Consider the following 17,318-nt stretch of genomic DNA (forward strand, 5'->3'; position numbering starts at 1 on the left):
GCTAGTAAGAGTAATTCGCTTAATAGTTACGGTACAGTAAAGCTACTGTAGCTTTGCCGGTCAGCGTTAAATGTTTCTCAATTATTTATGTGAACCAGCTGTACTGGTTGCAAAGCAACAGAAGACCTAGAGTCTCAGACAGTTGAAAAAAAACGAACATAAGAATCATGCTATTGCATTGTCTTCTGGAGGACTTACCAGTGCTGGAGTGCTACCATGGCTAATTCTAATTCTCTGATTATTTTGAGGAAGGGGAACCTAATACCTACTTTCTTACAAATTTTCTAAATTAGTGCTCCTGCTGTTAAACGCTGTATTCTGGTTTTTAAAAGTTTGGAAAATACTGAAATGAATATTTCTGAAAATCATCTGCTATTTCCGTTGTGATAAGATAATGCAGGTGTTCTGTAATGGTTTGCAATATCTCTGAGGACTTTAGAGATACTGTATTATGCATGATCATGATCGTGGGATCTCCTAATTCAACAATTTCCATTCATTGACCTATAGAAGCCCATTGTCATTCTCGTTGAGATTGCGTTTAAAGTTGGGTGGAAAGAGTAAATGGGCACTGTAGTGTTGATCCATCGCTGCTCATTCCTGATGAAAGATGGTATATTAGGACCGAAGGGCTGCCCAAGCGGCAGGGATCGTTTGTAATTTGTGGTGAACTGTATACCTTTAGATTGTAAAAGACTTGAAAAAGCCCATTGAAATTCAGTGCTGCATCTTACAGGAAGGAAAGAAGAAAAAAAAATCAGAGATCCTGTGTTTGGAATGATAGATATTTGTACTTAAAAAAAATAATAATAATAATAATGGGTGCATATTAAAACTTCCAGGTCAAGCGGCTTAACTGAAGGCTCGCAGCAAGCTTCACTAAACCATAGTCGGTTTGCGTCATTTGTTGAGGGACAATTAATCACATAATTAAAGGTTCGAACTCTTCTTCATAATTTGGCATTGCTTAGCATTGCCTTTGACTGGAAGTTGACCCATTCACCACTCCCTTGATGAGTTGGATTTTCCAGTAAGCACAGTGCATTTCATGACTTGTTAAACACATAATTGAAATAGTTTATGTTTATTTGAGAAAAGCTGACATTATTATTATATAGCTAAATGAGGCCATTAAAAAGATATTACGGGTTTATGAACAACAGCATGCACCTGCGGAGTCGAAGGACCCCTCTGCACACAGGTTGTTTGTCAGGCATCAGACCTGGAGCACGGACCAGGCTGAATCACCGTGCTCTTTTCTGCGTCCGTGGTAGTCTCCCGGTGAGAGGCCTTCGTATTGCCGAGAGAGCCTCAATCAGATTCGGTACACTGCCTTCTCTTAGCTTGCAGTATCTGCTAAATTGCTATGCGGTGGTTCTGTGGAATTTGGAATGGTATGACATTATCAGCATGCAGTTATTTGAAATAGTGTAACACCTGGCTAAAAATGGGGAGCAATTACCATTATGTAGAATGAGTGTCTTAGGTAGCATCCGGTCCATTAGTGTGTTTTGTGTTTTTCCTGGAATGTCCTGTGTGACCGCCCAGGGCTTTGTGCCCTATCACATGTTTTTTTATTTTTAGTTTTTTATTTTTTGTTAAAAGTGCAAAATGAATACCATTTTCTTTGATTGGTTAATTGCCAGGACAGTGCATCCCAGAAAAATGATTAATTCCTCGCAGCGACTATTTTCTGAATTATGGCATTATGGAGGCAGAAGAAATATTGATGTTTTCCGCATGAATGGCTGTGCTGTTTCCCGCTCTCTTCTGTTTGGGGGGTATTCCAGTGCTCAGCTCGCACTCCTGGGTCAGATGAGCGGCTCATTCCATTTCTAATGGCGGGGACACACCTGGAATGCCGCCACCTTTTTCCCCCCATGACAGCAGGCACAGGGGGAGGGGTCCAGCGTGGACGCGATGTGGCGAGTGACAGCGGCCGTGTCACGGTGATCAGCCTGCAGTGACAGGGAAGGGGGTTGGGCAAGGGCGGGGCGGAGGCGGGGCCCTGGCTCACGCTTGTCTGACAGGGCTGCTGATTCAGGGCCCGCCCATCTTCGCTGCCCCTTGTCACAGTGCCAGAGAGGCGCGCACTCCGGGATGGGTGGAGGAAGCAGAATCCCAGCTATAGAGGAGAGGTACGGCAGCAGCTATGCTGTGCGTCCATCTGGCACCATACGCGCGAATGTGAGGAGTTCAGTAAAGGTGCTGTAGTCCCTGCAAAGGGAATGTAATTACCCAGGGGAACAAGGCCTTCGGTACAGATGTGCAGAGGGGAGACTGCCCTGTGGAAGGGGGAGCATCTGTGCACACAGTCTGCAGAACTGGCTCACTTTTTAAAAGGAATTGGCCCTCTTTTATCACAACACTATAAGTTTGAGAGTAAAGGGCATTTGGATAGAAAAAACCTCGAATACAGAGAAAGATTTGCTTAATTTTGATAAATTTCACTGGATTACCAGATCGCTGAGATAAGCTTGCCCTTTTCTGTGGGTTAAATTTGTTTTGACCCGATTTGCATAAAATTGATCTGCCCGTGCTCTTCAGAAAGTCACACAGTGCACTGTATCTGCGACGCGGGCGTTATCGAAAGCCGTAAACAATTTCTGCTGAGAGGATTAGTTGCGTCTGAAGAGTTTAGATTGAAATGACAGGGTGCTGCATCCAGAAGAGTTTTGTTTGGAAAGATGTGACAGAGTACTTTCTTTCATTTCTAACCCTCCACCACTGGACCAAATCGGTATGTTTTTGAGATCCCTGAGCCAAATACTGCCGATGAACATGCAAGAAACTGCCAAAATAAAGGATACGCCAACCATAGTACCCCTTTCTGTTAAGTTCTCTGTTCTTGATGAAACTGACAGCTCACACCCTAGATTGATATATGCAGTAAACTGATCCAGAGCAGCTTCTGTTTTGCCTTCAAACCCATACATGGACATCATGGTGAAGGAGTATGCACCTTTAACCACAGCTGCCCCTAACTGATGATGTCTTTCCCTTAGTCTTCCATGCCAGTATCACCTTAGTTGCTGTTCCTTGTGAAACATCAGCAGGTCTCATCAGTGAAGCTTGTGCCAAATGTGCCCCAACTACCACCTCACTTTCAAATTCACTTCACAACTTCAGTTGTGCTAGCTAAAATAATTTGCCGGGCATGACCAGCATTTTTATACACAACCTGTGCATGCTGGGATTCTAATGGCTTAATTAAATCAAGAACCACACCTGTGTGATGTGGAAGCACCTGCTTTCAATATGTTCTGAATCCGTCATTTATTCAAGTGTTTGCTTTATTTTGGCAGGTACCAGTGCTTCCAGTGACTATGAACAGTATGTTCATAATAATTTTAAAAACTGGGCTTTATTTAACTGCGTTTTTGGTAGAAATAATCAGTGGAGAAAACAAAACATGAAGTGTTTTGATAGTGATAAAGAAACAGTTAATGCTTTTGCCATTTGTAAGACTGTGATATGGGCTGTGTCCCTATAGGTTATGTGCATGTTCTCTTTTTTGATCCCGTGTCATTTTTATGGATAGCACAGTAGCACTTTGTGACACTGAGTGTAATGATCTACAGTATGGACACAAATGTCATTCTCTGTTGTTGGGTGGCAGACTTTTGACAGACTTCTGTCAGTGCAATGTGATTGCACATTTAACGTAACTCTTCCCCGCACAAAGTGAACTATAGTTCACTTTGTGCGGGGAAGAGTTATGCAAGTGAGCAAAATTTTTAAGTTTCCCAATTTATTTTAACTGGGCAAGTGGTGATTTAAGGTTAAAGTAATATTTTCTGTCTCTCATCCACACTTGCTTAACAGACGTTGACTTTCTTTTTTTTTTTGTAAATCTGAGAGAAAGGGGCTCGGGAGGTTATATTATTGTGAAGAAAATCATTTTAATAAGGTCCTGGAAGTACTCTATAATGAATTGTGCAGAAGGTATTTGAAATGTCAGATAGTGGTGCTTGAAGTTGTTGCGCAGACAGGCGAGTGGCACCTCGCTCTTCAGAAGAAGGCTTGGGGTAAAGGAGCAGCAGATACAAACCTGGCATCAACCTGGTTGCCAGGCAACCAGATAAACCTTGTCAGTGAGAACAATGCAGATCGGGTTACTCCAGCAAGACTTGTATAACTAGAGAGCTGATGGTTCGCCGTGAATGAGAGAAAATATGTTGAAATAATAAGGGGATTTTTAGGACAAACTCAAGTTTTTAAGTTTCACATGCTTTTTTTCCCCCACAATAATCTTCCAATTTAAAGAGGGTCAGAGGGTTTGCATTTTACAAATGCATACAGTCTAAGTTGGTTCTGCTCTTGTGATGGTTTTGAACCTTTGGACTTCCCGTCCATCAGTGACTGGTGATAGAATTCACTCAAACGCTTCATATGTGCGTGCAGTCCGCTCACTACCCATTTGTGCCTGACTAGAGGAACTCCTGAAACTGTCAGTGAGAGAAGTGCAGTGTCTATATGGTCTTGGTGTGTGTGTGTCTGTCTGTCTGTCTGTGTGTGTCTTTGTGTCTGTCTCTGTTTGTGTCTGTCTGTCTGTGTGTGTGTGCGTCTGTGCGTGTCTGTGTGTTTGTGTGTGTGTGTGTGCGCGTCTGTCTGTTTGTCTGTCTGTCTGTCTGTGTGTGTCTTTGTGTCTGTCTCTGTTTGTGTCTGTCTGTGTCTGTGTGTGTGTGCATCTGTGCGTGTCTGTGTGTTTGTGTGTGTGTGTGTGTGTGCGTCTGTCTGTGTCTGTGTGAGCCTGTCTGTGTGTGTATGTGTGTGTGTGTGTGTGTGTGTGTGCATCTGCGTGTGTTTGTGTGTGTGTCTGCATATCTCTTTGAGTGTGTGTCTTTGTGTGCATGTCTGTGTGTATGTGTTTGTGTGTGTGTGTCTGTCTGTGTGTGTCTGAGTGTGTGCGTGTGGGCTCTTCTAGAGCTTGTCTTGGATGATAATGAGAACTGCACTGGGAATGCATCACAGTCCTTCAAGATGGTTCTTTCTTCCCTGATGAGTCTGCGGCTGCTCGGGGAGCTGGTTTACAGTCCCTGAAGTGGAAACATTTTTTTTCTGTTGTCGGGACCACAGAGACACCCCGGAACCTGAGAATGCTCATTATTGTCTCTTCCTTTGGTGTATCACAGGCATACATGGCCTTCACTGTTTATGTGAACTGATGGATAGCAGACAGAACGTCACCGTAAGCCTCTAAAACAACAAAGACCCTGGACTGGATTTGTTCTGCTGTCAGCTCCACTCATATAGGCTCGTGTACGCTCCTAAGATCCCACCGTCTCCTGGATAAGTGCGGCATTACAGTATTGAGATGCAAATTCCACAGTCAACTGGAATGATAATGCTTAACGCAGCATCACTAGTGAGGTGACAGTCTGTTGTGTTTCTAAAATCAGACAGTAGGATCCTTCAATGTGTCTGTGGATCCTCATTTTGTCTTAAAGTCTATATTCTTTATTTTTATTTGTTATTATTTTTCCCCAAATGTGAAATGCCAAATTATGCCCACGCTGCAGTTCTTCCTTGTCAGTTGAAGAGAGTGCAGACTCGCATGCATGCTCCCCCGAGGCATGCAGTGGCAGCCACCTCTCTTTTATTGTACTGCAGACAGACTCACACAGGCATGAGTCAGAGGAAGACTCTTCTCAGAGATGCAGATAAACCTGGGAACTGCGCCCCCGATCCCTTCGGCCCGCGGGGAACTGGTGCTTGATGAGACTGTAATCCCATCCCCGGGCGGCTCTAGAGACTAATTTGCATCACCAGTACCAAACGAGACTGGCAGCCGGCACTGGCGAGTCTGTCTGAATTCCAGACCGGGCCATGCAGCCCATCCATACATTAGAACAGTGCCATAACAGGATGAGCACCCAGCAGCCCCGCAACCATTTTATTTTTGTTATCTGCTTTTTTCTTTTGTGTGTTCAAGCACTTCATTTTTTATTTGAAAAAGCACCTGTTTCATACGTGAAGCCAGTTGCATTACATTTTTAAACACTCTGCTTATGCTGATATCTCCAGAAATATTGGGAATAAGGGAAGTTCTGTGCCAGCTACTATACATAAGCAGTTCCCAAAAGAAAGCCAATTACTGGCCAACAAGCACAGCTGACTCTTATTACATTATTAATTGTCCAGAGAGAGGTTTCCTGGCACTGCGGTCACCTCGTTTAAAGGACAGGAATAATTTCTCATTTTCAGTATTAATTACATGCCAGGGGGACAGCAGTTCAGTATAAAGCAAAGTTTACAGTTCGAGAGATCAAATTCCTGTGGGGGGAAAAAAGACTGGTACGCATGGGGAGGCATTGGACACTGCTGTGACATCCATCTCAGTTTGTGGATATGGCCGCAGAAGCGCTTGTTCTCTCACTGGGGGTGGATTCGCTGCCTTGGCCACATGCACACACGGCGCACAGGGGTGGTATTAATGAGGATTGGTGTGAATGCGACACCACCCACCCTAAGTCTGTTTCGAGACCGGCTGTTGTCAGGTCATATTTCCAGTTGGGCGATGAAGACTGTATCGAACGGGGTGCTCCAGCTCCCGTTCTAATTTTACCACAAAAGCCACTCATTAACTGCTTTCTTTTAGATTTTCCTCTAGAGTAAAGAAAAACATTTTTGCAATAATGGTCAGACTTTCTCTTCGCAGAAGTAAAATGTGTGTGAAGATGCAAATGCGGGCGTTCTGTTGTTTGCGAGAGAGTGGGTGGAGGTGGCTGGTGCGCTGCCAGGAAACGGGAGCAGCGGCTCAGTCAGTTGGGCTTCTGCCTGCCAGGGCCCGTCTCCTCTGCAGAGCTCAGCTGGGGATTGTCTGAGCGCGCTCACATCGCCGCCGTGCTACCTCACGCTTACGAGCCCGCCGTGAGGCCAGCGCGCCGTGAGGCGGGAAACGTTCCCAACACGATGAGCCGAATAGATTATCCCCACAAACGCTCCGCTCTTCTGAAAGGGACCCTTTGTTTCCGAGGGGCGCTAGCCCTGCGTGCGCGCGGAGCTGGATACTCGTACGCGTCCACACCGGGGTGGACGCTACGCTAGCTGCCCGCGCCGGCCACTGCTGTCCTGTGGGAGTTATGGAGCGGCTGCACGGCTCTCTCTGACAACACCGAAGAAAGAGAAGTTAAGCAAGCCATGGATCATTTGGAAGTCTCCGCTACGTTTGTTATGCCTTCTGAATGAGCAGAAAATAAACCAGGTTTTTTTGCTTTGCTTAGTAAAGGAGGGGAAAACTGATCGAGGGGAAATCTTTCGCCACACACATTGCTTCCTTGCTTCGACTGCAGTGCAGTGTGTGTTTCAGCCATGTATGATTAATGAGCACCGAGCCGCTCGCTTGCTTCCTTGCTTGGGCGAGGCGTTATACTCATGCAGGTAGCTAACCAAATGAGGTCATGAGTGTCTCATGAATATTCCTCCATTCTAATTGTCTCCCTGAGGTTTGAATAAAGCGAGCGGGTCCGAGCCGTCTGCGTTTGCTCAGGCAGCGGTCTGAGCTGAAACCGCGCTGTTGGGGGCGTCCTGCGAGCCCGCGGCGGCGTCGGCGGCGCCCTGCCTCAGCCTGGTCCGGCCGGGCGGCGGGGCGGCGCCAGCAGGAGGAGCGCGGCGGAGGCTCCGGGTTAAAGGGGTGATGTCACGCCACCTGCTCCCGCCGTCCGGACACGCTCTCCCCCCGTCAGGCCGATCTGCGTCTCCGCGGCGGGCGGCCCGGGGGACGGGATTAGAGCGGAGAGTCGAGACCCCGGGCCTGTCCCCGCCCGCTCCGGCCCGCACGTCAAAACCGGCATCGCTCCCGCGGGGGGCTCTGTCCGCCAGCGTGACCCTAATTTAAAGCACTCTGTTTGGGCACATCCCTTCTGCACCAATTTATTTCCGAATTCGCTCCACGGTGCTCACAAGGACACGCTCCCTTTAATCTCCATCCTCCTTTGATCTGAACCGTATTCTGTGCCGTCCTGTGTTGGTTGGAAGAGTGGCCGCTATTGAGCAACGTGAAAGGAAAAACTGGTCGCATACTCTCGGGGGTCTTCAAGTGTTTTGTAAACCCATCCCAAAGATATACCTTGGAACCGCTGAAAGGCTGGACTGTTTCTATGAAGAAAGTGTTTCTTTTCGCGTAGGCGGTGTGGGTGGAATAAATGCATGCGCATTTAAAAGTTGCTCCCTGCGAAATGAAAGAGTGGAAAGTAATTTGCGACTTGGTCCAAGTGACTTGCTGCAGAGAGCAGAAGAGTGATGACCTTGTGTCTGGATCTGAGCGTGATTTGATGCCGTCTCCGCTGGGTGCGTTCCGCTCTCCCCGCCAGCCAGTTTTAGAGGCTGCCGTTTAGCGCAAACAAATGCTGTGGCGCGGGCCTGCGGAAGGGGGAGAATTTTGGCTCGCGCTCCGCGCGCCGGTCCCACGCCGCACTCTCTCAATTAGTCCTGTAGCGTTAACATTTGCGACACTTAATAAGTTTGGGGACCCGGTCGGTCCAACTGTCTTTATTACGTGGAACTTTAATTGAATGCCTCTGAGTTTTAATAAAATGAATCTTGCGGCTACATTATTAATGACACACGAACCTGGTTATTTCTCTGTTCCAGACAGTCCTCAGGGGCTTGGGTGAATGGAAAAGTGTGGAGTTGTTTTTTTCCTCTCCATTTAATTTCTAATGGTAATATAAGACTTCTCTGTCCCCGTTGGCCCCCAAAATTCATTTATCTTTTTCAGTGTTTTTGTTCACTTTCCTATTGTCTACAATCAGGGTTTCTAATTTATATTTGTACGTGCGTGTGTGTGTTGGTAACATATGGAAATTTTCAGGAAAAGAATGTAAGAACAATAAGTCAGTAAGTCTCAGACTATAATTGCTACAACGAGGGGTCACTAATACTATACCATAAACAAGCTCACAATTGACTGTAGATGAAAGGAGATTATTTCTGAATTGCAATAGAGGTCACCTGACCAAACATGCCTATTTGGTAGGAGTCCAGTGCTGCCGTGAGCTCACTTGGAGCTGTCAGGTTCATGCAGCTTCATAATTAGGTCTTTGGTTGTGCAGCTCTCTTTGAATACGGCTCTGAGGACCATGGAATTCATCTCGTACTGTTTCCTGGTGAAGCGCTGTCGTTCATTACAAACAATACTGTTGATTTAACGCTTGACAGCGGGTTGCTTCACGACAGCGCAGAGTAAAGCTTTCATCCGTTGCACTGTTTGTTTTCTGTTCTTCACAGGAAACTGGAAGGCAGAGATGTCTCATGCTATGCTGGTTGAATTTGCGAAACAATATTAACCGAGTTTAAAGGTTGCTTTGCACACAGTGCTTGTTTTCCATTGTCTATAATTTAAAGGCTTCCGGCTGCTTTCCCTCCATCACAGTCTGAGCCGGTGGGATCAAGTGCTACAAACCGAAATAGTGGGCAGGGCTCTCCTTCATGTTTCAACCGCATTCCTTTCCTCAGAGCCACTCCCACCTGCCGTCAGCCAATGAGGGGAGATCAAAAGGTAGCAAGTCTATGTAACAAGTCACCAAACTGATTTACAGGAAGTGGAAAAGCAAATGGTTATTCTTGCAGATGTATCTGCTGCTAACATTAAATATTTCCTTTATGTCTGATATTTCTCAGCTTATTAGCTGTTTACTAGAAAGGTAGTTTACTAGAAAGGTGGCCATTTCTTACTATTGAGTCACAGTTGACCCTCTGCTGGCTTTTGAATGCTGGCTTCCCCCACAGGCTTGAGTCTTTCATCTTCCTCTCGCTCTTTTCCTGTTCATTTGTTATTTTCAGAGTCAGAGCTCACGTCAGAAATGGCAAATCTCTCAGCAAATGCAGATGTGTAAAGATGTGCTATTGTATGAACATATAGGCCTATGAACCAATAGCTGAATATTCATACCCTTAATTTTTTTTTCCAAAAACAGCCATTTGGCCTTCATACTTTACCTGCTGTTGCTTTTTAAGGAAATGACTGCTCTTCACCCGAGCCTGCTGCACCTGTCAGGTGAGACAGCTCTACCCACAGGCTCGATTCCTGCTAGTTGGCACCAACATTGTTATGTGGCTGAAGTGCCACAGCTCCATCCTGCATGGATGTCCTTCAGCCTGACAAAAAGGCAGTTTAAAAGCACTCAGGAACTCAATGGGAACTGCTCCGTTCCATCTGGCTCTTGTGCCCGCAGTGGAAATGCTCCTAAAGGGTGCTCAGACTGCTCACATAGTAGCATAACTCATAAACAGAGTCAGAGGAAGGACAGACCTGTTGTCGTTCGGTAATTCGGAATGTGCTCCTCGGTCCTATCGAGCCCAGGTGGATTTGCTGGAAGTTTAGCACATCAAGATTTTAGGGAAAAGAATGGAGAGTCAACAAGAAACCAAAAAAAAACGAGGCAGCCAAATCAAATACATGGATTGGATAATGTGACTATGTTCAGGAGCCATGCACTAAGAAGATGGAGGGCTTGGTTTATCACTGCTTGTTCTCTTTCTATCCATAATTCTTGGAAACATGTATTTTTCACTCCAGATCGAAGCGAAATCTTTAATGGTTATGTCAGTTACTGATACGTGCCTGCTACATGACCCTCAACTTCATGCCTACAAGGTGCTATTATCTAGGAGAGATTACTTCTCCTCCCACAACTTTATATGCAGGTTTTTTTTTTTTGCTTCCTTAGTGCCACTTGAACCCTTGTTCTGAATGACTGAAGTAGTGCACTATAGATAAATAATGGAGCATTGGTTTAGAGAGAGGCTATGCTTGAAGATGGATACAATTTCAGGAGGTTTTAGCAGGTTTTAAAATCTCGTCTTGTTTTTTCTGTGGTTAAAAGCACAGTCTGTTGGCCAATTAAGTAATGACGCATAATTGGTGAGTGGGGGAAATCATGCCGTTTTTGACATTGTCATATAATTCTTTCCCATATCCTTGAACAGGCTCTGACCTTTCATAGAAATGTGTCTGGTTTTAGAGAATCGAGAGGCTCTTCGTTGCTGTGTAGAGGGATTGCAAATAGGCTACCCTGATGCCTTTAAAAACTCTGAAGTCTCCATTGTTTTTTCTCGGTTTGGTCGTGCGTCTTAATGAGGATTTTAATAATCACGCTCATAAATCACAAGGCAAAGAGCGGATGTCCCACACTGCGGGATGCTCAGCGTGGACCGCTGCCTTTCTGATGGCTTATTCTTGCACCCCTAGACTACCCAAAAAGCAATGTAGGTCGGTAAATGAAAGCAGCTGGACCTGTATTCTAAGTGCAGGTGCAGGCGACTTTGATAAATGCGAGTTTGCTTGTTTTGTGTTGCTTAAAAGGCCATCGTTGTCACCGTGACAGTATTGTGTATGTTTCACTGTAGTACAGTTTCAGTTTGTATTACAAAGTGTTTACTTTTAATGAAATATGTACCAAAATAAGCTCACTGTAGTTTATTTACCAACTGGTCAAACTCTCATCCTATGTCAGAAGGGATCACCTTGCCAACAATGGTGTTGTGAGATCTCAAACTATTGCACATTACCTCTTTGGGAAATGTTATGTTATTGACACAATAGAATAAGGCATTTTACCATTTACATTATGCAATCCAGATATCTAGTATTTTTAAACATTTTTCCCCAAGATGTGATACTCTTCTAACTAAAGTCCTTTCACACTAGTTCTGCCAGTGTAGTTAAATGAATTATAGGTATATTAAAGAATGTGCAATTGCATATTTCATTCTCGTAGCTATGAGTGTTTTTCTTTGTTGTTATTAGACAGTGTTATTAGACGTGTCTATTATGAAATTGAAAAATTTTGAAAATGAGTCTCAGGGACATTCCTGTTCGGGAAGACAAAGCTCGATACAAGTCAGCAGCCATCAACACAGATTTATAAAGTTTTTAAATTTAATTACTCATAGAATGTTCTCTTCCTTGGTAAAGGATGGAAATGTTGAAAGGTTCACTTGCGGACAGTGGCCCTTGCATTGGGTGTGGGCTTTCACGTGGGAGACGTTGAGTTGGTCTGCATTTTTAATTCGGCAGTTTACAAATCCGTCTGACTTTTCCACATAACGCTGCTGGGCGTGTGCGCACGTACCCGATCCCACGGCCCGTCAGGCTGGCAGCACTGAAAGGTGTCTTTCATAAAGTGAGCCAGACGTTCCTGAGGTGCGCCCCTGAGGGGTCCTGCAGTGAAGCGTCTGTGCTGATGAGGAGCATGTCACTCTCTCCACTGCTGCAGTTCCCAGACTCAGAGGTGAAGTCATAGTCTCACCAGAGACCAGCGCACTCACACATTGAAGCCCTTCAGAGTGGAACACTGAGAACATTCAATTGCGACTGCTCCTACTTGTGTATTTGTACTATAGAGCGGCATTGAGCGAAGGGAGTCGCCATCCAGACAACTCTTGTGTTGTGTCCAGCTTTAATTTGAAGGGGTTTTGGGTCTTCTAGCGAATCAAACAGGATCTATTGTTTTGTTGTCATTTGAAAACGGGTAGACGAATGAAATGACTTTTTGGGCTGTTGGGTTAGCTTCAGTAGCTTGAGGCAGGGCTTTTTGAGAGAGCAAAATAGTTTCCTTTCAGTTGCAGATTTAGATTACCCAAGGCTTGCTAGGACCTTTGCTAACTGGATTACAATTTTATATACCTCCCTTGCTGCTTGTGTAATTACTGGTGAAATGATATCAAAGGCCTGCTCTCTCCTCAGGGGCAGGAGACAGGGCTGCCCATTATCCCTCTCGCTGCGCTCTTTATTGGCCGAACCCCTGGCTGCAGCCACTGGTCTGGAGAAATGTATTAGCAAAGCCTAAACGGGTCCAACTAATCATGAAATCAGTTTATATGCAGATGCCAGCCTATTCTGTCTTCAGCAAACCTGGTGAATTGTAACATCTTATCCTTGGGCAGACAAAGGACTCCGAGGCTTTTAGACGGAAGCATTAGCCTTTCTTGTTGCGAAACCTGGCTGCTAAACCTTTCCAACGAGGGGGAGCTTTTCAAGCGCGCGGAAAACGAGGGTATTTGCAGCACCCGAGCCAATGCAGCTTGCGCCCCGTTATTAATTAAAAGTTAATCATGGAAGGCTTCTTTGACCTTTTGAAACTGGCATCTGTGAAGGGTGCACTTATAGCCTGGACACACTTTGTTTAGAGACGGGGTGTTGAGCCAGGTTTGGAGGTACCGAGCGGAGCGATACATCTTCATCAGCATCGTCGGCCTCCTCTCCAGCCTCCCCTTCAATTGCTTCTGAGTTTTAATGGATTTTTTCTTAATCCTCATTTAATCACAGAGAACAAAAGGAAGATAGCTGTAAGCCTATTGGAAACCGGCTGAATGCAGGGGAGGCTCTGTTTACTCTCACACCGTGACTGTTACGCTGTGTTAGAAAATAACGACAGGAAGGCGAAAGTTCTTAATCAGGCACACTGCACACCAGAGTGGGACCAAATGCCGCATTGCTTATCCTGGGTGCAGCTTTAGCAAAACAGCGCATTTAACTGGGTATGAGTGCTTTTCCTTTCGATGACACCTAAATTCAGTTACGTTTTCAGAAGACTATCGGTGGCCCTGACTTATGTAAATCAAACCTGACTGAGAAGAGTCCACTGTGCATTTAAAGGGTCGAATGCATCACATCAGCTGGTGAGGTGCTGTGCAAACCATCATAAAACCTGTTCTTCATTTCCCAGATATAATGAGTTCCCTTGTTTTCCCTCCGCTTCCCAATGGTTATCTATCGTCTGTGTTGTTAATTTTGTGAAAATGTATACGAAACTTTCCAAAACAACTGCCACTTGACTAGTGCATGACAAATTTAGAAATGATGAGAAGTTTGAAAGCTCTGTAAAGCCATGGTGCATGCTCTCTGTAGGGATCAGTGTGAAAGAATAAAACTGATGTTACCGACTGAAATGTGCGATACTGAGTAAAACCGCTCACTTCGTGGAACCGCTAGCAAAAAATAAACTAATAAAAAAACAAATGCTCGTCTCTTCGTCTTCTTTGGGGGTAACTGCGGAAGTCCATCGAGGTGGGCCTCTTGGATTGGGTAAGAGGGCAGGCAGTCCATCGAGGTGGGCCTCTTGGATTGGGTAAGAGGGCAGGAAGTCCATCGAGGTGGGCCTCTTGGATTGGGTAAGAGGGCAGGGAGTCCATCGAGGTGGGCCTCTTGGATTGGGTAAGAGGGCAGGGAGTCCATCGAGGTGGGCCTCTTGGATTGGGTAAGAGGGCAGGAAGTCCATCGAGGTGGGCCTCTTGGATTGGGTAAGAGGGCAGGGAGTCCATCGAGGTGGGCCTCTTGGATTGGGTAAGAGGGCAGGGAGTCCATCGAGGTGGGCCTCTTGGATTGGGTAAGAGGGCAGGAAGTCCATCGAAGTGGGCCTCTTGGATTGGGTAAGAGGGCAGGGAGTCCATCGAGGTGGGCCTCTTGGATTGGGTAAGAGGGCAGGGAGTCCATCGAGGTGGGCCTCTTGGATTGGGTAAGAGGGCAGGGAGTCCATCGAGGTGGGCCCCTTGGATTGGGTAAGAGGGCAGCGGTGAAGGGTGTGATTGGCTGGAGGGAAACGGCGCGCATTCCGCATGCAGTCTGCGCCCTCGTGCATCTGCGCGCCTCACCGCTCATCCGCAGCCCTCTCAGCCGAAGCGGCAGCCTCAGCGCCGGCAGTGATGCATAATTGATGGTGTGATTAATTAGAGGCGAGGGAGGACGCAGGCGACAACAAACGCTCCCCGCTCGTTCTGCAGCACGGGCGTAGACAGGGGAGCGGGCCCAGATGCGCGTTTTATATGCGCTGCCCCGCCCGGGCCCCGTTTGGGCTTCCGGACCAGCCGGCTGCGTTCCGGATGGTGCCGCCGGGGGCCCTGCCCGTGATGCGCTTGCTTGTGGATGTGGAAGGGGGATCGGTCTCTTGACTTTAAGGATTTATTCAGTCTCTATCGGTAATAGCTGTTGAACGATTCCAGCAGTTCATTGATTTTCAGCTCCTGTTGGAATGGGAAATCAAGTGCATTGGAAGCACGCTGCGGCACCATGGAATTAATGTCAACGCCATCTGCGCCGCGCGGTGGGAGAAAAACACGCGCAGAGAACCGCCCAGCGGCCAATCAGCTGCTGCTAACGGGAGCGGGTTCCACTCCGAAATGAGACGGGACCGACTTTGATATTAATGGGCCGCTGTTTTTTTTTCTTCTTCTTTTGTTTGCCGTAAGATTGCACTAATTGCCTGTCACTGTGGAAAAAAAAAGCCTAACCCTAAGTGATTTTCTCCTTTCTGTTTTCCACAGAGCAATAACCTTGGACAATCAGCTCGTGGTGCTGTCGACAGCTGCGCCCGATGCAGGACGGTACTACGTCCAGGCAGTTAATGAAAAGAATGGAGAGAACAAGACAAGCCCATCCATTTACCTGAGCGTGGCAAGTAAGTAAAGGAGAAAATCAACACAAACCTGCTCCATTCTTGGCCCAAGGCCATTTGTGCATGACACGAGAGAGATGCTGTTATTGACCAAGAAATGGAATTCCAGCCTTTATTGGTTTGGTATACAGTAAAATGTGGCAGCATTCTTTTCTGCTTTTCTGTTGTTATTTTTAACCTTTTTTCTCCATTTCCTGTGTGCTCTCTTTCCCTTTTGATTTTATTTCTCTGTTTTGGTCCGTGCTCTCTCTCTCCAAGGGAAAGTCGCTCATATTAGCACCAGCTTTCCATGTACTCGATCATCCGTGTGAAGGAGTTGAAGGTGGTGCGCGGGAGGACTTGTGTTCAGCGAATAGTACCAGCATTATATTAACGGTTGTTCCACGTTAATTAAAGAGAGTAGCTTCCGGAAAATGTTTGCGTGGGGTTAGCCGTGATGGCGCTGGGCTGAGAAGCTCATTTTTTTTCCATTCTGGCAGGTGTCCCTCCTCACTTTCTCTGTGCCGTTCTCGTGGCGTCTGCCTTTGGAGCAGGTCCATGCCGTTCTGCACGGCGAGCAGAGCTGGGGTTCACTGGAACATCCTGTTCTCAATCGGACGCGTACGTGGGTGGCTATCCACCGGCTTCACAGAGACATTCTCTTCCAGCACAGCAGAGCCCTTTGACAAGTCAGAGAGGACAGTTGGCAAACTCGCATAACACGCACGGCCATTGGTGACGTCTGGCAATTCATCCCTGTTGAACAAGCAGCTACAATTTAGAGGCAAAACACATCACAGGCTGCGTTTCTGAGGTAAAGCGTACACGGCGAAGGTGGAGTCTGAAGGGGGGAGCGTTTTTTTTTTTCGGCGGGTGAGCAGGCGTTCTCGTCCCCCCCCCCCCCCCGGCTGGAGGCGGCTGAGGCGGACGCCGGCGCGGAGGCGACATCAATCTGACGCTTGGTTAGGGATGTTTTTACAGAGCGGCGTGCGGGCGGGCCGGCTCGCCCCACGCCCCGCTCGGCTGTGTCACGGCCGCCGGGGCGCTGCTGTTCAGGACGAGCTCGGTTAATTCCTTATTCCCATCAGTAAAACCCAGCGAGCGGAGAAGTGCGGGGGCGGCCATGTTTTATTACCTGCAGCCGCGTGCTTTTGTTTTTTTTGTTGTTTCTGTTTTTTTTTTCCCTCCCTCTGCCTGTCCTCCGTCTCATCTGCCGCCGACGCGCTTCACGTCCTCTTCCTCATCTGGGCTTTTTGATCGCGGCCTTTGCTGAAACGGCGAAACGGAACGACGCCTCTTCCGCTCCCGCGCAGAGCCGTGCAGCCGGGCCGTTAAGGCTGTCCCGTCCGGCCGGGCTTTCTTAATTCACGCCTCTGTGAGTTTATCGGCCGGCGCCGTTCCTCCAGGTAGCGGTAATACGGCAGACCGGCTGAGCTCTGACACACGCGTGTGTGCGGCCTGTGAAGTCGTCTGTCATCGCCAAGGCCTCAGCGCAGGGTGAAGCCGCTGTGAAACAACCTGTAGCGAATGGCTTATTTGTGTAGGTAAACGTGACGGATGCACTGGATTTATTTCCTACGGCGGGAAGCCTTCTGCTGTTTGTTAGCTCTTATATGAGAGCCTTTTAATTGGCGACCTTTTTCTTGTTCTTACTCATTTCACACTATTTCAACAAATAATTAGTGTTAAGCAGCTGAACAGGATACAGTATGTTCCATTTTCTTTATCTTAATTAATATTTTTAATTTGACTTTAAATGCGCGGGAGGTCTTAGTTCAGTGCGGCTCCCCTCGCAGTACATAAATAAAATCTGGACAAAGTTTCAGAATTAAACTGCCTGTGAATGCCTGACCGCGAACCTCTCAGCGCAGTGAGGAAAATTGGGCTGCGAATGAGATTTTTAATGAATGCTGTCGACTGAACTTTACATTTCTTTAGCAG

General features: G+C 46.9%; 1 protein-coding gene across 5 annotated transcripts in view; it reads left to right on the forward strand.

Moving 5' to 3' along the window:
* The window catches only part of sdk1b (sidekick cell adhesion molecule 1b), a 351,675-nt gene that overhangs the window by 209,059 nt on the left and 125,298 nt on the right, over positions 1-17,318 (forward strand). For all 5 annotated transcript variants that reach the window (XM_035405015.1, XM_035405016.1, XM_035405017.1 and 2 more), the window contains one exon: positions 15,268-15,401. In XM_035405015.1, the coding sequence (XP_035260906.1) occupies positions 15,268-15,401 (134 nt within the window). The remainder of the gene's footprint in view (positions 1-15,267; positions 15,402-17,318) is intronic.

The sequence above is a fragment of the Anguilla anguilla genome, chromosome 2 (assembly GCF_013347855.1).
Source record: "Anguilla anguilla isolate fAngAng1 chromosome 2, fAngAng1.pri, whole genome shotgun sequence".
Classification (NCBI taxonomy): domain Eukaryota; kingdom Metazoa; phylum Chordata; class Actinopteri; order Anguilliformes; family Anguillidae; genus Anguilla; species Anguilla anguilla.